General features: G+C 33.3%; 3 protein-coding genes across 6 annotated transcripts in view; 2 read left to right on the top strand and 1 right to left on the bottom strand.

Moving 5' to 3' along the window:
• Window positions 1-68: 68 nt before the first annotated feature.
• SPPL1 (SIGNAL PEPTIDE PEPTIDASE-LIKE 1) lies at window positions 69-4,150 on the bottom strand. Of its 2 annotated transcripts, XM_022036486.2 has the most exons (5): window positions 4,035-4,147; window positions 3,895-3,944; window positions 2,146-3,077; window positions 1,515-1,715; window positions 69-378 (listed from the first exon to the last, which is right to left on the bottom strand). In XM_022036486.2, the coding sequence occupies exons 3-5, from the start codon at window positions 2,941-2,943 to the stop codon at window positions 262-264; spliced, it is 1,116 nt and encodes a 371-aa protein (XP_021892178.2). In that variant the 5' UTR covers window positions 2,944-3,077; window positions 3,895-3,944; window positions 4,035-4,147; the 3' UTR covers window positions 69-261. The 2 variants fall into 2 exon arrangements, with proteins under 2 accessions (XP_021892178.2, XP_021892180.2); XM_022036488.2 differs by lacking the exon at window positions 3,895-3,944 and having other exon boundaries at window positions 4,035-4,150.
• An 891-nt stretch (window positions 4,151-5,041) lies between these two features.
• On the top strand, window positions 5,042-14,714 carry LOC110810329 (Pectinacetylesterase family protein). 3 transcript variants are annotated; one of them, XM_088211258.1, is made up of 13 exons: window positions 5,042-5,446; window positions 5,667-5,749; window positions 6,353-6,482; window positions 10,115-10,194; window positions 10,575-10,661; window positions 10,888-11,012; window positions 11,166-11,226; window positions 11,610-11,666; window positions 11,771-11,848; window positions 12,132-12,237; window positions 12,351-12,499; window positions 13,040-13,156; window positions 14,417-14,714. In XM_088211258.1, exons 1-13 carry the CDS (start codon window positions 5,314-5,316, stop codon window positions 14,495-14,497), a joined length of 1,287 nt encoding a protein of 428 aa, XP_088067384.1. In that variant the 5' UTR covers window positions 5,042-5,313; the 3' UTR covers window positions 14,498-14,714. The 3 variants fall into 3 exon arrangements, with proteins under 3 accessions (XP_088067384.1, XP_088067385.1, XP_021892154.1); XM_022036462.2 differs by having other exon boundaries at window positions 5,044-5,446; window positions 14,433-14,714; XM_088211259.1 differs by lacking the exon at window positions 14,417-14,714 and having other exon boundaries at window positions 13,040-13,431.
• Window positions 14,715-15,172: 458 nt separating this feature from the next.
• TPP2 (tripeptidyl peptidase ii) overlaps window positions 15,173-22,179 on the top strand; it is a 24,072-nt gene continuing 17,065 nt past the window's right edge. The window contains exons 1-11 of the mRNA XM_088211257.1: window positions 15,173-15,746; window positions 18,679-18,757; window positions 18,852-18,925; window positions 19,869-19,978; window positions 20,081-20,161; window positions 20,337-20,423; window positions 20,502-20,644; window positions 20,760-20,910; window positions 21,000-21,122; window positions 21,963-22,046; window positions 22,157-22,179. The exon at window positions 22,157-22,179 is cut by the window's right edge and continues 165 nt beyond it. Of these exons, the coding sequence (XP_088067383.1) occupies window positions 15,353-15,746; window positions 18,679-18,757; window positions 18,852-18,925; window positions 19,869-19,978; window positions 20,081-20,161; window positions 20,337-20,423; window positions 20,502-20,644; window positions 20,760-20,910; window positions 21,000-21,122; window positions 21,963-22,046; window positions 22,157-22,179 (1,349 nt within the window). The 5' untranslated portion in view covers window positions 15,173-15,352. The remainder of the gene's footprint in view (window positions 15,747-18,678; window positions 18,758-18,851; window positions 18,926-19,868; window positions 19,979-20,080; window positions 20,162-20,336; window positions 20,424-20,501; window positions 20,645-20,759; window positions 20,911-20,999; window positions 21,123-21,962; window positions 22,047-22,156) is intronic.

The raw sequence follows: 22,179 nt of genomic DNA, 5'->3' as shown, positions 1-22,179 counted from the left end.
CGGTTGAAATTAACAGTTCACCAATGAGGTAAGTTTTGCAAGAAAAACAAAACAAATGGAGGGGAGAGGGACTAAAACTTCACGTTGATTTTCTTTTCCTCTGACTGAGCATTTGAGGAAAACATTTGATGTTCATAGTAAGATTCTACAAAGATAACATATTGGAGTTCATTTCTTATCCGAATTTTCAAGGATAGATTCTTTAAGACAATTTACAACCTTTCCGCATGCTACAACGCAGTTTCGGATCTGCTAAACTGATCAAACTTCTATTTGATGGACTTTGTCATTGATGTTCGGAGTGGTTCCTTCCCATAATTCAGTTAGCTCGTTTCTTAGCCAGGATATGATGATTACAGGTCCCAATGTTGAAGGCACCTACGTTTACGGAACGAGGAAATTATGTTAACAGAGTTAGTCTCTTTATCTGACACAGGAACTAGTAAGCAACAATGAGTCCAGACGGTCATTCCCATAGCAGCTAAACAAATTGGATGAACATTCCAAAGAAAAGATCAGCACACAGATCATCATCTAGCACAAAGTTAACTTGACGAAATTTAGTTTCCTAAAATGGTGTCAAATATCCAGGTTCCTAGACAGACTGGTTAAAAACATGAAATCCGTGACCCGAGGTTTTTGCCCTTAGGACATCATTATGTCCATCAGTCTCAGCTCTCCATATTTACAATGGATTCAGCTCCCAGAGCTCATAGCTTGTATATGACATCTTTACTTCCATGTTATAGGTTGCAAATAGCAACTAAGGATTGACATGAGAGGCTGAGATTATGGACAGTACACTAGAATATACAGATCATTGGATTCATACCAGGAAAGCAAAAACACCTTGATTAAAATCATTATGTTATTTCTTTGAAAGGTTTGCAAAATATCTTATCAGTTCCCATCAACTCATAATTATTGAGCTTAACTTGGTACGATGCTAAATAAATTAATAGATAGATATCAGCCAGCTCAAAGGGTTAGCAAGTTACCAATCCTGAGCAACAAATGAAAGAAATCATGTTATCAATCTGAGCAACAAAGAAAAGATAATTATCAATCATTACTTCCATAATTAAAACACCAAAAACAAAGTTTTCTTAAAAGAATTGGCAGCCACCAATCAAAGAAAATTTGAATAGCTCTGATTTTTCTTTTTTGCAAATTTAATAATCTAAAAGCTGATTTGCTAGTGACACCACAATCATATTCCCTTTGAGCTCACTATCTTATTATTATTAGAAGTCTGATATCAGAATTACTTATATCACATTCTTAAACCATCAATTTGCTCAACAATACCAAATCCAATAGAACTATTTTTTTTTTAAAAAAAAAGACGAATAGAACTATAACCCTGATGATTTTTGTCCTGCAGTTTTATGTACTAACTGAATCTGCCACAACACAGTTAAAGCATATCAAAGCAAAAACAAACATGAACCACATATGATGAAAACAAAATCATAAAAAAGATGTAGAAAAAAATAGACGAAGAATAGATATACCAGGTAAAGAAGAGCTGGTTGAGGTGAGTGCGTCAGAACACCAGCTGCTAAAGCAATGACCAGCCCAATGGCATATCCAGGCAGGGCATACCATATATATTTGTGTCCCTTCAATGAATGCAAGTCTAAAAGATTTACTGTATCTCTACTTTTTCGATGATCAAAACAAAGAACCAATGCCAGAAGCATGGCAGGGATAGCCTGCAATGACAGGACCAAAATAAAATGTCAATTTCAAGACGGTAGCTAAAGCAACCATAAGATGTAACTACTCAAAGAGCAGCAAAGTTCAAATTGTCTTGATAAGAAAAGAAAAAGTCCGATATTGGATATCTCATAGAGGTGTGATCTGCATTTCCAGTTTAGAATATATCAGAAATTAGACATTCTCTCTCAGCTCATTATTTGCTTAACAGGAAACAAAATACCGTTAGGCATATTTTTTGGTCTAATTCTAATAAGAAATAGAATTAGACCAGTGTCTACTCCTTTTGGGCCATTATATGCCTAACAGGAAAAAAATACTGCACAACTCAGAGGATAGCCTCAACATAGAGCCAGCATGGTCGTTCAAAAATTTCAAAACTACTCCCTATAACTGAGAATCATTGCAGAGAAAAGGTAGTTATACCATGTCACCAAGACCAAGCATCATGAAGTCAGCAGGATTTCCACCAGGTCCAACTCCGCCCAACAGATTCCGGGGAAACACAATCTTCACAGGTAACTCCAGTTTCTTTGTAATTAATTGCAGTCCAGGAAGGCTCAAACTGTTAGCCACTGTGTGAACAGGATTTGATGCTTGTTGTGTGGCCACTGATACCATGACATTAGCACCAAAAAATCTCTCCGAGAAAAAAACCCAGAATATGTCATACACAAACAAGCATACGAGGAGCATAGCACATATTTTTATGTTCGGAAGCCGCACATGACTGACAAAGGCAATACAAATGGAAATGCCCAAGAGATTGTTCAATATCCAATGCCCAGAAACCAACCAAGCAGCAACTATAAGAGAGCATGTCAACAATAATAACCCCTTGATTCGTGTAAATGACTTTGAACAGCAACGTGACACAAATGGATCAGCCAAACCAAGTTGTGACTTCACATAAACAACATAAGGAGACAGACAGAAGAAGAGGGATGAGACAGAGGCAACAGCTGTAAATGCAGTGAGGAGCTGAGAAACAGAAGAGAATAGATAAAACATCAAAAGCAAGCTGCACGAGCTCATTACAGGGATCATAAGTGCCTGGGACCGATCTAATGTAATTGATGCTTCTGATAAGTCACGATTTCGTTCCATTTCTTTCCCATAATTGAGAGCACGAAAGGCAGATCCAAATGTCACAGCCACAGCTGTAAGTATGAGGGTAGCAGGTGCAGGTTCCAGCAAATACAGAAGCTTCCACAGGGGTTCCATTACCAGCTACCCACAGTTCCTCCAATTAAATATCCCAAATAGTCTTCCAAGACAGGAAGATTAGTGATTAGACAATCTGCTACCAAGGTTGCATTACTTCTCTAACAAATGCGTGGCCAGAGATCTCATGCACCCTACAAAAGATTCAAGTCAAAATAAAGATTTACGAATAAATTTCAATACTACATAAGATATTTGGACCTGAATTTACTTAAGCAAAAAAGATATAATCATGTGGAGATAACATTCAGTGTAGAAAAATTAAAAATAAAACACCATGGAATAAACATGTGTTTCTAAAGGCTTAAGAAAATTTAAATTTAAAATGAAAATCCAAAAGGAAGACTAGTTTACAATTAGCTTTCCTAGCAAATTTGGAACTGAAAAGGCAGAATCAGCTGCTCAACATTTGCACACTGAATGTCATTCCCCATATCTGTTTCTTATTTATTTAGCAACAAAGACTTCTGCAACCAATGTAAACCCAAAAATCAATGTCCTTAGTTTCATTTGGGGCTCACATGTTAATTACCTCCAAAAACACCAAACTAACTTGTCTTATCACCAGCCACTAAAGAAACAAAAACTTACAAGCAAGCTAGACCTGAATCCATCTGAAAATAGCCTTAACCATATCTCAGCCACTACCCCCCTTTTGGTTCACAAGAAATGAAATCATCTGAACTCGGTAAACAACTATTCCCAGTTGACTTGACTAAACTGATCTAATCCTCGCTCAAAATCCGAAACCAAGCCCCAATAAACAAGCAGAAATTTCGTAAACTTTTTTCCTCTGTTTTCTCTGAAACCAAGCATAGATGACATATAACTAGGATTCAAAATTCCCAATATCATTCCTTTACCATCTATCCATGTCAATAATCGTAAACGCTGTAAAACTTAACATCTAGGGCACGCAAGGAAGCAAACAAAAGAAACATCAACACATACCATACGTGTATAAGTACAATGATAAATGACCGAGTATTATATCACGAGATCTGATGCAAAAAAAAAAAAAAAAATTAGAAGCAGAGAAATTAGGGCTTCTCTCGGTTGATAGCAAAGGAAGCCTTTCCAGAACACTAAACCTTGGACTCAGGAGTTGGGTCAGCTTGAATAGCTTTCTATCTGATCAACAAGCCCTCCTTTCCGCGTAGCTGCACAACCAAAGGGAACAAGATTGTGAAAATTTGCAGAACAGTCCCTAATATTTTAAAACTTCGTACTATTTACCCATATTCATTATCTATTTCCTTATGCTCCCCCGTAGGCGATTAATTAGGATGTTAAAAAAAAATCGTGTTAATTCGTGTTTAAGCGGATTAATTCATAACGTATTATAAATAATTATTATTTCTAACCCCCCCCTCCCCCCCCATATAATTTATTTACTAGATAAATTATAATTTTTAAATCCATACACAATTTACTCGTACAATTATGAATTTAATTTATTTATCATAAAATATTAAATTAATTAATCAATTAAAATTTGAAATTAACTTGTCTACCATATATATTAAATATGGTATATAATTCTTTAATTATTAATAAAACCAAAAAGGGTTTTTACCGAGTTATTAAGTTGATCCTCAACGTACACATTAAAATCAACAAAAATTTAATTTATATTACAATTTTTTTTTTAGAATAATATTTATTGTTTATATAAACTATAATAACAATTATATTTATATCAATCTCAATTTCATTATATGATATAAATAAATGATAAACATACGGTAGTGGGACATATCCGCGACCCACCACGTGCCTTTCGTATGGGTTGGATACGGTTCCAGAGTTTTGTTTTTTTTTTTTTTTAGGCACGATTTAACATTTTATTTTTTACCATATAAAATAATATATTTATATTTGTAATTTTTTATAACACTAATTAATTACTAAACTTAATTTTATTAACACTAGATTTTCAGTATCTATTAGGATGTAGTTCTAAATTTTTTCAATAATTATATAAAATAAAATGATATGCAGATATAAATTTAGTCTTTTGCGATTTGCATTATTTTCGGCCGATAGTGACCGTCGCTTCGGCTATAAATTTATCCAGAATGTCTGTACGTATTCATTTCGGACCATCGAAAAACGCGATGGCAATTTCGTAAATATCCGTCCCATTAGATATTGACTTTTAATTTCCCTCGAATGCGTAAAACGGCGTCGCGTCACCTTTCCCCCTCCCTTTAAACATCGCCGTTTTTCATTGATTTGCGCTCGCACTTTCGTTTTCCCCTCCGTCAGTGTCCGGAATATAAGAGAAACCGGAACTAACTACATGCGTCGCGGCGTGACAACATATATCAGCGGAAATCTGTGGGAATCGAACCTCATTGAAGCGAAAAAATGAAGAAAGCATTCCACGTAACATTAGCAATTCTGTTGGTTTCGCTTACTTGTTACTCGCCGGTGTGCGTTTACTCGGAAAAGCTCCTCGTGAACATGACTCTGGTTCGAAATGCTTCATCCTATGGTGCTTGTAAGCTTCTTCTTCAATGTAAATTGAAATTTACGTTTATTTGTATACATAATTTTAATTTTCTCAGGTTGAACGAGTTATTTTTTATTTTTTTTATTCCTTTTTGAATTATATTTTCCGGTTCCAACATTTCGTATTTGTAGCTTGCTTATAAGCTTCTTCTTCTTCTTCATCAATGGAGATTTTACTTTGTGTTCTTTCGAATATTTCATATTTTTAGTTTGCTTGGACGGGAGTTTGCCCGCGTACCATCTCGACAGAGGATTCGGCGCTGGAGCACACAACTGGCTTTTACTGTTCGAGGTAATTCTCCTCTTTGGTGGTGTGATAAAAGTAAAACAATAACAGAAGGAAGAACAATATAAGCTCCAATCACCACGTGCCATGTCATCAGTTCGCGGTTAAAAAATGTGGTGATTCCATTTCATTTCTGCTGGATGATTGGGTGTTTTTAGGAAATGAATACGACATCGTCGATAACTTTTCGGCCTAGTGGATCGTGCGCGTTGCTTTTTGCAACTTGCAGTTCTCTTTTTCTTGATTGCTCAGGCGCTGCTGGTAAAATAGAAGACTAGAATAAATAATGTCATCACGACTTTACTTTCCGTTTTTTTTTAAACTTTCAGGTAATTGTTAAAATATTTACGTTTAAAATATTTCTCATGAGGTTTATGATCATTATGATGCTATAATAGCTTCACGGTACCAGAAAACTTAATTAATTATTTTTCGCATTTAGGGGAGTAATTATACTCTCACAAGAAATGTGTAACTTAAAGAATAATGAATTTCTTTCTGAGAGGAAAAAAGAACGGAATCCGTTGCATTATTAGCTAGTGGGTCCAAAAATCGGCATTATTTTCATTCACAAGCTTTTTTCATTTCTATAATGGCATTGGTTATCAGGGAGGTGGTTGGTGTAATGATATTCAATCATGCTTGGAGAGATCGAAGACGAGCCGTGGATCAACGCGTCTTATGGGCAAGAAGGTGGGTTTCTCTGGAATCATGAGTAATAATGCCTCTCTTAACCCAGGTATATTTCTTGATTCAACCCTCTAATTGATGAGAGCATTTTTATTTTTAATTTCAGTTTTATTTTGATAAATGGATGCCCTTTAGTTGCCAGGAAAATGATTGCCTTCTGGTAAAAAGTAATTAACAGATTTGATATGTATAGACGATCTATTAATTGATTAGAACTAAGTGTAGGCATAGCCGTCGATTTACTTGACAGTATTAGAGTGGCAAATTATTTAGAAGGCAATTGTGGATGCGTAAGTAAATAGGGGGACCACGTGCGTTTGTTTTTCTTTAATTGTTCTATTTTTAGGTGAATGGTAAGTTCTCAATGTTGACTTTAGTTGCCCAAGAAAATAGCATGGTTGGTGACTGAAAGTAAGCATGCTCAGAACAGAGTGATAGGAATGATGCTAAAGAAAAAAGGGGGAAAATAAAGAAAAAGTGAGATACATGAATGGTATATAACGTGATTTATACAACTTTGACTCACCTTGTTTTTTTGGGAACATTCCAAAACCATCTCTCACCAAATGAACTTAAGTTCTATTTTACATGCTATTGAACTTGTGAAACTTCATAAACCGTAATCATGTCTTGGTTTTGAGTACTTAATGTTTTACTACATCCCTTGATCCACTCAATGCCAATGGTCGATGATGGTTTACTGTTCCTAAATAAAGCGGCTGAAGTTCACTGGAGCTAAAAAATTATCATAACTTTGATTACAAATAGTCGTACTTTTTTATTAATAAAGGCCGAATAATTAACATGTTGAGGAAGTGGTGGTTTCTTATTTTCTACCATCTAATACTCTACAGCAACCAATGCTGTCTCATATGTTTACAAAATCTTTTGTTGCTGTCTATTGTCAGCAGCAATTGATAAGTTCCTGTCTTTAATTAAGGGTTGATGTTTTGAGAGATCTAGCATTCTGCATTATGGTTGTTTGACAAAAAGGGTAGTTCGGGAAATTCAATCTTGACACGTTCACACAACTCCCTGTTGTTCACATGAATTCTCCAATCTTGTCCATCTCTCGTGATTAATGGTTGATGGCTAAGCTGACAGCTATTACTTTCTGGTTAATTATTTTGACTTCTGAAGCTTTACAGACTTTTTTAATGCCAGCCCTTGCTTTTTGTCAGCCATTGTTGTCCTCTATTAAGCACTTTAAAAGACGTAAGGAATCCTTTTCTTCAGTAATATTTTCAGTGTGAAGGTTCAGATCAATACCAGTTCTATTAACAGGAAAGTGTAGATTTCTCCAAGGTTGGTATAGATGTTGAAGTCTGTAGTTGGCAGACCAGAAAATATAAGAGGTCGAGGTAGAATTAGCTTTGTTATATGCTAATTGATTTCTTCTCAAACAATACAATATCAAAAAGGGTTGTTGAGTAGGTGAAATTAGTATTTTTTCGTTATCAAACAATTATTTAAAATTGGAAAGAAAAGAATCTGGTAGTTCACCATTTCTTCAAGTAGTCTAGGAAGGTTTTAACAAAATGCATGCACATGGTGTATGATGCCTTTGCTTAGCCGGGTAACATGTCAAAATTTTTTAAACATTCTTTGTTGACCGCAACCTTATACATTGGATTTTTATTGTTTACAAGACAGCTTTTCTTATGAGCTTGTAGTAGTGGAATTTGCTGTAATTTCTGAGGCGCGAGATCTTAAGATGAACTAATTTATCAAGGCTATATCTATAATTGAAGTTCTTTTGAGTGTCTTTGTGTGTTTTTCTGTTTTTTCTAGGCCCAAGTATGGGGTACTTTTTAGACAGGCAGGGAAGGGGACAGTACATAATTCGATTAACAATTTGTAAAATTGAAGTCGTTAGGCTTCTTCCCAAAGAAATGCTGATACTATTCTAAATTAGTTGTTACTAGACGATTGAAATAATTTATAAGTTCTTGCAAGGTTGGTTAGCAAAGCCCATAGAGATATATAGAACGTAACTTCAGTCAGGTTTACAAGATAGAGCTGTAACTTTGATTACGTTAACACCAAGATCGTAGGCAATATTTTATATTGTTCCATCAGCTCATCTAATATAAATAATCCACGAGTTTAAAAAATGTGACGTGTGTTTGTCTTGTTCCTAGATGAATATTGCACAATTGTACCCCGTGACCCATGTCCACCAGATGAACCGACTTCCATTGGGTTATGGCTGTCTCCTGCCTATTAAGATGCATAAAGTTGGTATTAGTGGGAAATGAGGGTTAAAAGATTATCTTTTACACTGTTATTAATAAAAAATTTGCAGGAATTTTAATAACAAAATAATTTCAGTGTATCTCGATAATTAATTCCAATTATATAGTATTCATATGCATAAATGAAAACTGATAACAAATTTAATAAACACCTGACAAGAATCCACAATTTTCTAATAGATTAATAGCGGAATTAATAGGCATATGTAGGAGATATTACTACTCTGTTCTCTATGTAAAACAATTAGGTTTTCAAGATCTAGAATGGTATTATTACAGCAACCATAACATATATATAGAGTGAAAGTAGCGACTTCTTGTGATTTACATACTTAAATTGACAGACTTATTATGTGAAAGCCTAATATAAAAAGTCCATAACAAACAGTAATGTACAACAGGTTTAAATGGACCATAAAAATAAGATAACATGAAAATAAGCATTTACTCAAATACTCCATAAATTTGACATTCAACTAATCTTGGTTCTATTAAGAATCTGACTATGCTAATTTACTATATATTAAATTCTAACAATTTCGTTAGTGGGTTTTTCATATGGTTAAGTATGATGCTATACTGCTTAGAGGGTTAATCTAAACATGCCAGGCTATTTTGGAACAAACTCAGAACTTATGGTGAAACCGATTTACAAAATCTTAATTATGTTAATTAAGAGTATGTTCGGTAAAATGAAGAAGTATTGTGGTATTCATTTGCAAATTCAAACTTAGTTTAATGAGTAAATGGTATAAATTACATTAGAATGGTAATAAAAAATTGACCACATGTTAAATTTCATATGGAATTAGAGCAATGCATTCCACATTGCATCAATTTGGTTAAAAAAAACTGAAATATATTGATCTATTCCAAATTTCATATTTTGTCACTTTTTACTATTTTTAGAAGTAGTATCATAATCTTCTATTTAAATTGAGAGTGGATTTACAAATGAAATCCAAAAGATTTAGATTTGTTCCAAACATAGCATACAAAAAATGCAAAATTTGTTAGTAAATTATTCATATGGAATTTTACGCGAAGTAAGAACAATAAATTTTAAATTCCATCCTATTTATGGAATTTAAAATTATTTATTTATTCCATATTAAATTTAGTATGAGCTCAGTTTATCATTTTAGGTGGTACTTTCTATATCTTCTATTTGAAATAAGTGTATATCATAAATGAATTTCACACAAATTTTGGATTTGAGCTAATCATAGTCTAGTAAGTATAAAACAAAGAAATTAAGATTTTGACGCTGAATCTCTTTGCAGTGGCTTCAGTAGTTAAATAACTAGAAATATTTCAAATAGTAATTATTATATGTTGAATTTATGATTTGTCTATTTCTATCATAATTTGATATTTCTTCGGTTTATTCATTGGAGTTGTAATTAAATGCTGACCTGTGAATCAGATTTTTACAACTGGAACCGTGTGAGACTTAGTTATTGTGATGGAGCTTCATTTGCTGGAGATAGCAAGTTTGACAATGGGGTGACTCTTTCTAAAACTTTCCTTCTGGTTATCAATGCTTTGCCTACTTGATTACTGTTTTTTAAGTGCCCAATAAGTAAAAGCTGACGAAGGCCACTTCATTAGCTTGTTAGGATTTTCTTGCTGTTTGCTCAGAAATCTTTTACAATCCTAAATCAATGATATTTATACCTCCTGGGCATTTCAAAGAGATTCCATCAGAGCTTCAGATTGTTGGCATAGGAAATCCCAGTTTGCTAGGGAGAGTAGTGAGAGTGATCAGTAGATCATCTATTTGCATAACATATTAGTTATTCTGTGTTAGGGCAAATTATTATATATATTTTATACGTCTAACTGTCTGATTTCGTTTCTGTATATGTGATTAAAATGAACAACAGACATCATTACTTTATTTCAGAGGGCAAAAGATTTGGGAAGCTATCGTTCATGATCTTCTGCCCAAAGGCTTAGCAAGGGCACGCAAGGTAAGATCATATCTCCAAGTGCTCTGGGTCTACAGGATGCATGGTTTAACATTTTTATGAATTCTATTTTCATAAATTGTGGATCCATAACTTGCATAATGATGATTGGAATTATACTGAGAAGTACAAAAATAAACAACCACAATAAAATACATTTTACATTTTGGTAGATTTCATCTTTGGTGAGAACTTGATAAATACAACCATTTTGTTCTATGGACCATAGGCTTTGCTGTCAGGTTGTTCTGCTGGGGGTTTGGCGACCTTTTTGCATTGTGAAAGTTTCGCCAGTTTTTTACCCAAGAATGCAAGCGTCAAATGCTCAAGTGATGCTGGATTTTTTCTAAATACGTAAGTGTTCTTTTGGGGATAACTACATCTGCCTTCACATCTAAAGGTTAATTGCACATACTGACATATCAGTGGTTATAAGAAGAGTTGCTCAACCATTGATTTTGTTCTTTGGACTTTATGAATTTTTTTGTTGATGTTTTCATTTTACAGGAGAGACATAAGCTTGAACTTAACTATGATGTCCTTCTTTGAAAAAGTTGTCACTCTACAGGTAGTCTTCAACTCGAATACCTTTATTCTTTTTTTTTTGTTATTTTTTTCATACTTAACATTCTTTATTTAGCCTTCTTCAGTCACTTGCTATCTGTAATGATTATTTATATGCATCAGCGTGTTTCTGTATATGTTTTTTTTTTTTTGTTCTTTAAACATTCTCAAAGAAACTTGTATCTATTTAGAAGAACCTTAGTTTCATTCCTGCAAACTTCAATGGAAAAAGAACTAGTGAAACATAATCTAGTTTTGACCATATATTTGTTGCATTGTTCTGAACGTCTTCTACGCAGTTGACAGAATTTTCTATAGCAAGTTCTTCTCTATTGTGGGTTTTAATCTGTAAACATTATTTCACATGCTATAAGGTCAATTTGACAGGGGGTAGAGAAAAATCTAAATCCAAATTGTACCAGTGCTCTTGAAGATCCAACTATGGTATCATTTCACACTGCTCCTTGATGTTTCTTCATCAATCAGTTGCATTAGATTCGCTTGTCTGTTCTTCATAGGGCTGACAGTACATGTGTTTCCTTTTGCAGTGCTTCTTCCCACAGTACATCTTGAGACATATTACAGTACCATTTTTTGTCCTGAATTCAGCTTATGATGTCTTCCAAGTAAACCTTCCTATACTTTCATTTATCTTAAACTCCTTATCATAAACTTTATAGATCTAGCTGGTATCTGGTAGATTATGTACATGCGATAAGGAAAGTAGTTACAATAATAACAAACTATACTCAGCACACAGAGTTGAATCTCAAGCTGGGCTCTCTGGCTTGTGTAAATACTCTTCATCAGTGAAGACAATACTTACTAAGTGAAGCACTTCTGTTTATTTAAAAAAAAAAAAAGTACTTCTGAAAATTTATAATATCTGTATATTCAAATGTTAAACAGTTCCATCATGCACTTGTGCCCCCTTCAGCTGATCCGCATGGATACTGGAGGCACTGCAAGTTTGATCCAGAAGCATGTAATGCAAGCCAGATCAATGCATTGCAAGGTAAATATCCTTCAGTTCTCTACGTAGCTGCTGCTTAATATGTTTTTGGTTCTAAACGTATAAGATTATTTTCATATCTAATTGATAGGAACGAATCAAATGTCTCTCCTCAGGTTTCAGGGATGACATGCTTTTATCTTTGAGATCATTTTTCAAATCGTCAAGAAGAGATGGGATGTTTATAAACTCCTGCTTTGCTCATTGCCAAAGTACAGAACAAGACACATGGTTAGCTGATGACTCCCCGAGAGTAAATAATAAGGTACCATGCTGCTCCTGAATCTGCCTCCAAAACCAATGTTTTGACTAGTCTCTTGAATTGACTATAGTGATCTATTTGCACTTTATGCAAAATAATTGACTATTATTATCACAATCCACTTTTATTCACATAAAATTTAGATGAAACTGCCCAAAAATCCAGTTTAATTATTAAAAGAGATATGAAAGTCTTTGGTCATACTTAGTCCTAAAACAACTTCTTCTGAATTTAATCTTACGAAGTTATACAAAAATATATCGAAACGAAATAGGGTCTGGAAAATGACAGTGAAAACATGGCATGAATTCGAAAACAGAAACAAGATCTGGAAAAGTTAGTTTCAAGCTAAATGCTACGTTTCACTATGATTTTTCAAAACCTAATTCCATTTATCAACTTGTTTTGTTTATACACATAAATTTTAAAAAATTAAATCCAAAACAGTTTTTTTGCATTGAACATTGCTTGTTCTTTAGCAGTTCTGGACTTTATAAATAATTTCCTTTTTTTCTTTTATCAATTCACACTGCTCTGTTACAGACCATTGCAGAAGCAGTTGGTGATTGGTACTACAGCAGAAGGGTAACTAAACTTATTGATTGCTCATATCCTTGTGACTCAACTTGTCATAATCTTATACCGGAACCACCTATTCCGGTAAGTAATATCACATTAATAATTTGCAACATCATAGTTGGAGTATATTGTGGGAAATTTGGTTATAACTTATAACTATAATTTAGTCTAGTAGTGAATTCAGTCTTAAGTTGATAAATTTCATTTCAACTCAATCCAAATCATAAATATCTTTTAAGTCTTTTGTTTAAGTTGAGTGGCAAGTGACCTGCACACTGACTATTTAAGCATATTTATTTTCTTAAGAAGTCACTGAAATATATAAATGAGAAATCTCTACTTTATTTTCTATTTAACCTTAAAAGTGTCAAGTTTAATTTCAGCAAATAGTTGTTTATACTTTAACTTCTGCTAACTTGACATTTTTGTTATGCCATTTTTCTACGTTTGGATGAAAGCAAGAAAATTTGATAGAATTTATTAAGAAATACTTATATACATTTAAAAAAAAAACTTATTTAAGTTTCAAATAGTATTTAAGAAATACATTCCGAATTTTATCAAAATTAATAAAATTTAAAATCGAAGTTTCTTAATTCTAGTTAGAATTTTTTTATTGATATTTTTTAATCATTTTTTAATAGCTTATCTATTCCACCTAATTAAATTAAGGTTATGTTGTGATAGATGTGAACTACAACATATTTAGGTAGAGAGTTAATAAGTTTGAGTTTAGTTCAAACAAATTTGAATTTCTAACGGGTTAAATTCGTTTGGACCTATTAAAAAGTTGGTCTAAACAAGTTAAACCCGCTTAACCTGTTTATACTCGTTAAATCTAGTTGACTAAATATGTTAATATCCTATTAATACATCAGACATTATAATAATATTTATATATATATATAAATATAATATAATTATGTCACATGTACTATAATAAATATAAACTTTAATATTAGAAAAGTCAATTCTGATTTCTTGTTAACTCATTTAACATGTTATAATAAACAGATTGAGCAGATTTAAAAATATTGATATGTTCATAAATAAGTTGTGTAGCAAATAGAGATCATGACTTATTTATTAAACAAATTATGCATGAGTCGGAGTTGATGTACCGGCACTATATGTTTACATATGACCTGTATGTTTTACTATCCCATAATTTTTAATTTATATAATCATAAGCTAAGTTCCTTTTGTCGTTCTTTCATCATTTCTTACCAGCATACATAATATGCAGAAAGATTAAGTTGTGTGTTGGGAACTCATGGTCTAAACTGATGTCTAGAATTTGCATGTAATTCGATCTGAGTAGTGCTCTTCTTTCTTCTTAAGTATGTGAATGTTGCAGGCTCGGTAGATGACCAAGTTGGAGCTGCTGACAAAGTGAATTTATTCCTCAACACTCCACTATAGAAGGTGGGAAAATACCAAAAGAAGAATTACATAGTCACTTATAAGATTCTTTCTCTAGGAATTCTTACAAGCGATAAAATAAAGACTTTCACATAGTTTACATTTAATTCAAAGATCAACCTCACGATTCGATGTTGTTATTCTTTGCCAACAATGGGTTGGCGTATCTTCTAGGAACCTTACAATTGATTTGCTATATGATTTTTTTTTGAACACATATTATTCTTGAGTCATGTTTTCTCTTCGAAATTATTCAAGTGATTAGCTTTTTTCATTTTGACTTTTGTCCAATTCCATTGCCTCTGCGTTATGTGAGTTTTGAGAAATACATATTTATATGAAACTAACTTTAAAATAAAAATTGTTATTCAAACTTTTTTCTTATCTATATATAATACATTTTTATTGATTTTTTTTTTTTATAAAAAATAGTACTCTAATCAAATTTTACGAAACACAATTATAAAAATAACAATTAAAATTAAAATATTTTTAATTATTATAAAAAAAATTTAACTCATACGTTTATTACAATTTCATGTTTGTATAAATATATAACTAAATTAATATTTGAAATAATTAAATTCACTTCTTTCTCCGTAATTAAAAAAAAAAAAAAGAAATAAGAGCAAATTACCTGGATATGTCGCTCCAACAGCCAGGTCCATCTGTAGCTGAGAGACTCTTCCACCCAACTAAGAGCCAACCAAAATCCACCACCCTCAAGCCCTAGTCAGCTCTCAGGCTCTTCAACAGGTGGCACGCAGGCTCAATCCACCCAATCCTCCACCTCTATCGGTTTCCGCCAAATTACCAAAATACCCCTATTCACGATTCCCCATACAACCCTATCAAATGCAAAATGCGCTGTACAAACGGCCGTGTTGCTCCACGTCAGTTTTTCTGCTACATTTTTTGCCGTCTTCTCTAGTTATTACTGCCCCAAAAGCTCTCTCAGATCCTCTCTCCATTACGAGAAAGCGTCGTCGTAACCGTATTTTGAGTGGAAGAATCGGATTGAGTTCGGATTGTAGAATCAGGGCAATGCCTTGTTCCTCAATCGAGACTAATACATCTATCTGTGGTGGTGGTGGTGGAGGAGGAGGAGATAATGATTCTCTTCTTAATTTCAAACTGAATCAGTCAACCTTCCTCGCCTCTCTGATGCCGAAGAGAGAGATTGGTGCCGATCGCTTCATCGAAGCTCACCCTCACTACGATGGCCGCGGTGCTCTTATCGCTATCTTTGGTAGTGTAAAACCTTACTGGTTTTTGTTTATTCTGTGTTTTTGTTTGGAGCTTTTTGTTAGACTACTGTTGAATTTCAACGGAGGGAATCTCGTGCTTTGGTTTATTGCTTACTAGAAGTTCTGGTCAAACATGGCTTAGGAGGACAGTACTTGAGTAAATGCAACAGATACAAAAAACATAGAAACATAGCGCGTGAAGAAGTTATATGTTGAATTTCCTGTTTGTTAACTGTAGTTGATTGTTTGAATGCTAAAGATTACTTGAAGTCGCTGTGTTCTGCTTTTTTCTGAGACTTTTGCTTTGGTGTAATGGATACTTTTGCTTAGTTATGTGTAAAAACTATATTGATGTAGGATAAAGTTAGCTTTAGTTTATCTATTTGGGAAATTGGGAATAAAAATTGAGATATCATACTAAGAATTTCTTAATGTTCTATCTACAGAGTCTTAGGCATCACACTTGAGGGATTAATTGTATCATACAATTAGAAAATTGAAAAATCTCAAAGTATGTTATTAAGTAACTATAGTCTATCCCAAAAAGTGAATTCATAAATACATCTACAATGCTTAGTATATTTTCTTTTTTAATAAAATTTACTACTAAAGTATTTTATTAACTATAGTCTATCGCAAAAAGTGAATTTATAAATATATCTACAATGATTAGTACTTTTAAAAAAATAAAATAAAATTAGACTACTAACGTATTTTATTAAGTAACTATAGTCTATCCCAAAAAGTGAATTTATATATCTACAATGCTCGTACTACTAATACAAATAGAAAAACTAAATATTAATATAAAGAAAACCATAAATTACTAAAAACTATAGTAATAGGCATCTAAATCTTGCATTTAACAGAATTGCAGTTTTTAATCAACTCGCAATTTAGACTTGAGCACCCCTAGTTAGGATAACTTATCCAGGAGTTTTGAAGTAGTGAAATAGTGTAAAAGATTGATTTTGGAGTTTCTTCGTGAAACTTCTATGAAATTTGTACTTGATTACTTTCTTTAATGCTAAAAGTAATTGAAAATTTTAATTGTTTAAAAGTGTAAAATCCTAGCAGGATCAACATATTGATAAATTTGTGCTTTATCTTCATCCTTGTATTAAACATCATTAGATTCCAATTATTCGCTTAAGTTCCTTTTTGCACTGAACTTCTATATAATTCTTTTTTGAATATAACTTCCATATAATTCTTAGCAGCGGAAGGTCTTAAGTAGCCTTAGAATCTTTATTCCTAGGAACACATTATAGTTTTTGTTTCTCAACTTCAACGATCTCTTTTTTTCTTTATCATTTTCATTGACTATAAGTACTATTGGACGTTTATATTTACTCATATTTTTTGTAGTTTTAGGTTTTAAAACTACATCCTTTTTATGAAACATAAAATGATATGTATTAATCTCATAGTGTTGAACATGTCACTCATAATAGTCAAAAACAATCAAGAAGAATATGTGTGAACATCTATGAATGACATAACACAAGATTGAGTTTCTGTAGGTACCACGACGAGTAGAAACTAGTCTTTCTAGAGTTACGAAGATACTTATTTATCTGTCCAAACTATTTTGTATATTTGCAGATGTGGTTGTATTGAAAGATTTGAGTCATCATGCATAGAGATTGAAACAAGATTCTTGAAACAATCATCATGAACAACAAGCTTTTGGTTTCATTTCCATAACTGTCTCTGAGTGATGACTCATGCTCTTCCTTAGTCTTCTGCATATTTAAAAATTTCCCACATGGTAGATGTTGAAGTTGATGGGATAAAATGGAAAATTAAGGAGTGCGTCAAAATTTATTGGAAAATTGTAAACCACCGAAGGGGTCTAAAACTGAACTGGATGGACTGGTTTAGTCAACCCAGTACGAAAATGTCAAAAACATAGGCGATCTAACATTTACTTATGGGTCACATATGCTTGGGCCTCCCACGGCAGTTTTTAGTCACTACACGACATCGGGGTTCAGACAGCAGGCTAGACTTCAGACTGTGGTTGCAGATCAAATAGTGGTACGAGACACGACTGCAGGAAAGTCTGGGAATGAGAGAGGCAGCAGCAGGGCGAAAATGCGGAAGCAAATGGCGTGTTTGGTTGTGGAAGTCCAGAGCAGGAGCAGTCTCTGGTTCTGGTGGCGGCGGCGGCTGTTTCAATCACTGCACACTGGTTGTAGGTGATTATGGTGGCGGCTGACTTCTGAGCTTTAGGGATCTGCAATTTCTTTTTATTCTCTTTTTTTTTTTTAATTTTTTTTTGGTTTGATGTGTTTTAACTATTTGGATGTGGGGTTTTGAGGTATGAGTTTAGGATTCTGTTAAGTTTGACATCAACTGATGCAGGATAAATCAGATTTCATTTGCCTACTTAGAAATTTGGGGGACAAAAATCTAGACATCATGTATTGGATTTCTTAGGCATTACATCTAAGAAATATTGAGTATCATACTTAAGGGTTTAATAGCATTCACAGCCAGAAAATTGATAAATCCTCGAAGTATTTTATTGAGTTACTAAACACTTGTTTTAGAAAAAGTGAATTTATAAAATTTTTATAATGCCTTCTTATTAACTTTCTCTGAGTAGCATTAGACTACTAATACTAGTAGGATTAAGAAATAATATTACTAATACAAATAGAAAAACTAAATAGTACAAAAAATAAAATTCTAAAATTACTAAAATGTAATAGTAGACTACTATTAAATAGTACCATAGTTTTATATTTAGTATAATTATAATTTTTAATCTATTTTGGCAAGTTACACTTTAAGTTATTTTGCATTATATGTGCTTAACTCCTAACTAATATAATAAAATTATAATTTCTAATCTATTTAGGAAATTTAAGCTTAACTTATTCTGTGTCATATATACTTCAAGCTTACATGAGTATTCCCTATTTTCAGATTCTGGTGTAGATCCAGCTGCTGCTGGATTGCAAGTTACTTCTGATGGAAAACCGAAAATCCTAGATGTCATTGACTGGTACAACAGAACTAGCTGAGCAGGAGGTTGGCCTTTGAAGTACTCCAAGATAATGTCTAACCAATTTTTATTTTTATTTTTTTCATTTTATCAGCACGGGAAGTGGAGACGTTGATACCTCAAAAGTGGTGAAGGCTGATCCGGATGGTTGTATTTGTGGAGCTTCAGGTTGATGTCATGAAATATGAGTAGATATTATAAGCATGGGTCTGGAATATATATATATATGTGTGTGTGTATATTAGTGCTGAACCTATCAAATGCCAGTTTATTTGTTCTTGAATTGTTTCTTTTAACTCTATGACACAAACGTCCAAAAGAGTGTGCTGATCAGAAACCAGCAGAGACATTTCTTACTTGGCCTTCCTACAAGATTTAAGTATTTGGTATTTTGCTTAAAGGATTCTTGTACTATTTTGGTTACTGACAGACCACCATGTGATTATAGGATTATGGACTTTTAGTTAATTTCAGTTATATGAACAATGATCCATCCTGTGAAACAGGCAAATGGTCTTTGGATTAGATCATAAGTGAAAATTTCTTTCTTCTGTCGTGATGAGGCATTAACTTCCAAGCTTGAACTTCAAGATGTCCAGTCAATTATGATCTTAGCTTTTGGAGGCCACATCAAGTTCTGTACTTCATCTCTCATACGTGCAATATGTTTTAATTAAAATATTCAATATTCTCGTATTTTCCCCATTGATTTCATGTTAATTTGTTTCCATTTATTTGTATCTCTTGAATATATCCTCTCATTATAGAGTCTACACTATTTATTCATGCATGCATGGATGCATACAGGTAAATATATCTTTCTATGCTTTAAGTTAAATTATCCACAATAATATTAACCGATTTGTAACACTTTTGTACATGAGTTTGCATCCTCTTAGTGCGTATAATCAATGAATTTATAATTTTTATTTCAGAAAAAAACTGTGACAAATATGTATTAGATTAATCTTTAGTAAGTTCTAGTTATATAAGCTGCTCACACATCCGCACTATCTAAATAGGCACATGTAGCTTTGTTATCTCTTTATTTTTATGCTAACTTCAGTTTATCAATTTCCTTCTTCTGTGTTTGTAAAACATTTCTAAATAGGAGCGTCTCTTATTGTTAATTCTTCCTGGAAAAACCCTAGTGGTGATTGGCATGTCGGTTATAAATTGGTCTATGAGCTATTCACGGACACATTGACTTCTCGTTTGAAGGTATAATTGTTGTTATTCCAATGTGGTAAAGTATTCGGGTTGCTTCTTGATCTTAAACATTCTGGTTTCAACTATTTCCCCCTTTTTTTCTTGGTTGGACAGAAAGAAAGAAAAAAAAAGTGGGATGAAAAGAATCAAGAGGAAATTGCTAAGGCTCTAAAGCATATTGACGAATTTGATCAGGTTGTTGAAAATGCTGCACGTTAAGATTCATTGTTCTTTTTTGCATGTAAAATCGATCATTTGATCTGCATAGAACAAAGTACTGCTAGCTGATATGATCTTGCATCATTTTCTCTCAACAAGCAATGTTATTCCTATTCCTTTATGTAATTTGTTATGTCATCCAAGCTTGTAGAAACACAAGAAAGTGGATGATGCAAATTTAAAAAGGACTCGTGAAGACCTGCAGAACAGGGTTGATATCTTAACAAAACAGGCTGAAGTGAGTGCACAAGATTACGAAATAATATTGGTTCACTTTGTATAGTACTATGGAAAATAACATCATTTTATGTTCAAGAGCTACGATGATAAAGGCCCTATCATAGATGCTGTTGTATGGCATGATGGAGAAGTATGGAGGGTTGCTCTTGACACACAAAGTTTTGAGGATGACACGGAATGTGGGAAACTAGCTGATTTCTCACCTCTAACTAATTATAGGTAGTTATATTCACTTTCTATGGGTATTATATGGTTTAGAAGTAGGATTAATGAGGCCTATCTGAACATGGGTGATTCAAGTTCTTTGACTAACTAGTTGGTTATTAACTTGCAGGATTGAGCGAAAATATGGTGTATTTAGCAAATTAGATGCTTGTTCCTTTGTTGTTAATGTATATGATGAGGGAAATATCTTAAGTATTGTAACAGATAGTTCTCCTCATGGTACTCATGTTGCGGGTATAGCTACTGCTTTCCACCCAAAGGTGGGAACAAACCTTATTCTGTTTGCTATGTTTCTTTTTTCTTTAGCTAAATGAGCTTAGGTCCTAATTTGTGATGCTGATGTTCTTAGGAGCCGCTCTTAAATGGAGTAGCTCCTGGGGCGCAGATAATATCTTGTAAAATTGGAGATTCACGCTTGGGCTCAATGGAAACTGGAACTGGCTTGACGCGGGCAATAATAGCTGCTGTGGAGGTGTTTAATTTTTTATACAGTGCTTTACTTTGCATATCTTAATGAACAATATTTAACTGCCAATTTGTAGTTAACATTCCTTGCATACAAATATTGTATGTGTGCACGATTTCATGTGTATGCGTGTCATTTTCGGGGCACCTGTTTGCATATGTGCATGCATGCTATACTTGGAGAGGAGGGGATGGAATTGAAAGTGGAGAAGTTAGTAATAAACCTTGTTTGGAGGCAAGTTAATAGTGGAATAGAGGGGGAAAGAGGAAGAATATTTCAGCCTCCTTATCCTCCTAAATATGTCCAAACCCTTCTTCCTATTTTGGAAGAGAATGGATGAGAAATAAATTGGATTTTTGTTTTTATTATGATTACCATTGGTATTTTTTTAAAAGCCCAAAATTCTCTTACCATTGACTTTGACTTTGACTTTGACTAAAGAAAAGAAGTATCATCCTTTTGACATCAGTAACTCTCAAATCCTTTCCCTCTCCCTGACAAGGTAAACTATTTTACTCTTATTTCCGTTATACTTTTAACTAAAGTGGAAGACTTTCCATTCCATTCCATTTCATTCTGTTACATTGCTTATCCTTCTTTCTAAACCTTCTCGGGAATATAGTCTCGTATCATAAGTGGGTTTGCTGTAGAATGCGATGCTAAATATTCAGTTCCACTTGATTCTATTCAATTATTATCAGCTTTATCCTCTCTCAAACTTAACATGTAGGTATGTCGAAGAATCTGTGCTTGATATGTGATGCTATGACTTGATGGAAAAGATAGAGAAATAACATGATTTCTATAATGCATTTAGTTGTTTGCTAATATGTATATTTTATGCAGCATAAATGTGATCTCATCAACATGAGTTATGGAGAACCTACATTACTTCCTGACTATGGGCGCTTTGTTGATCTTGTGAATGAAGTATCCTTTCTGAACCTTGCATTTTCTGTTTGATCTTCAGGAATTTTTATCCTGTAGTATTTTCATGCTATCTAACATCTGTGGTGCTGCCCTTTTGGTTTTACATTTAGGCAGTGAATAAGCACCGGTTGAT

The sequence above is a fragment of the Carica papaya genome, chromosome 9 (genome assembly GCF_054855325.1).
Source record: "Carica papaya isolate Zhongbai chromosome 9, ASM5485532v1, whole genome shotgun sequence".
Lineage (NCBI taxonomy): Eukaryota > Viridiplantae > Streptophyta > Magnoliopsida > Brassicales > Caricaceae > Carica > Carica papaya.
The sequence above is the reverse complement of the archived record's forward strand: the minus strand, read 5'-3'. Positions and strand labels throughout refer to the sequence as shown.

Bases quoted from the DNA above. Each gene is read 5' to 3' on its own strand.
- SPPL1 (XM_022036488.2), bottom strand. From the start codon at position 2,943: ATGGAACCCCTGTGGAAGCTTCTGTATTTGCTGGAACCTGCACCTGCT. The intron at 1,716-2,145 runs GTATAACTACCT...CTGTCATTGCAG, and splicing joins TGCTTGGTCTTGGTGACATG to GCTATCCCTGCCATGCTTCT. The intron at 379-1,514 runs GTATATCTATTC...CCGTAAACGTAG, and splicing joins AACCAGCTCTTCTTTACCTG to GTGCCTTCAACATTGGGACC.
- LOC110810329 (XM_088211258.1), top strand. From the start codon at position 5,314: ATGAAGAAAGCATTCCACGTAACATTAGCAATTCTGTTGGTTTCGCTT. The intron at 6,483-10,114 runs GTATATTTCTTG...CCTGTGAATCAG, and splicing joins TAATGCCTCTCTTAACCCAG to ATTTTTACAACTGGAACCGT. The intron at 11,227-11,609 runs GTAGTCTTCAAC...TCAATTTGACAG, and splicing joins AAAAAGTTGTCACTCTACAG to GGGGTAGAGAAAAATCTAAA.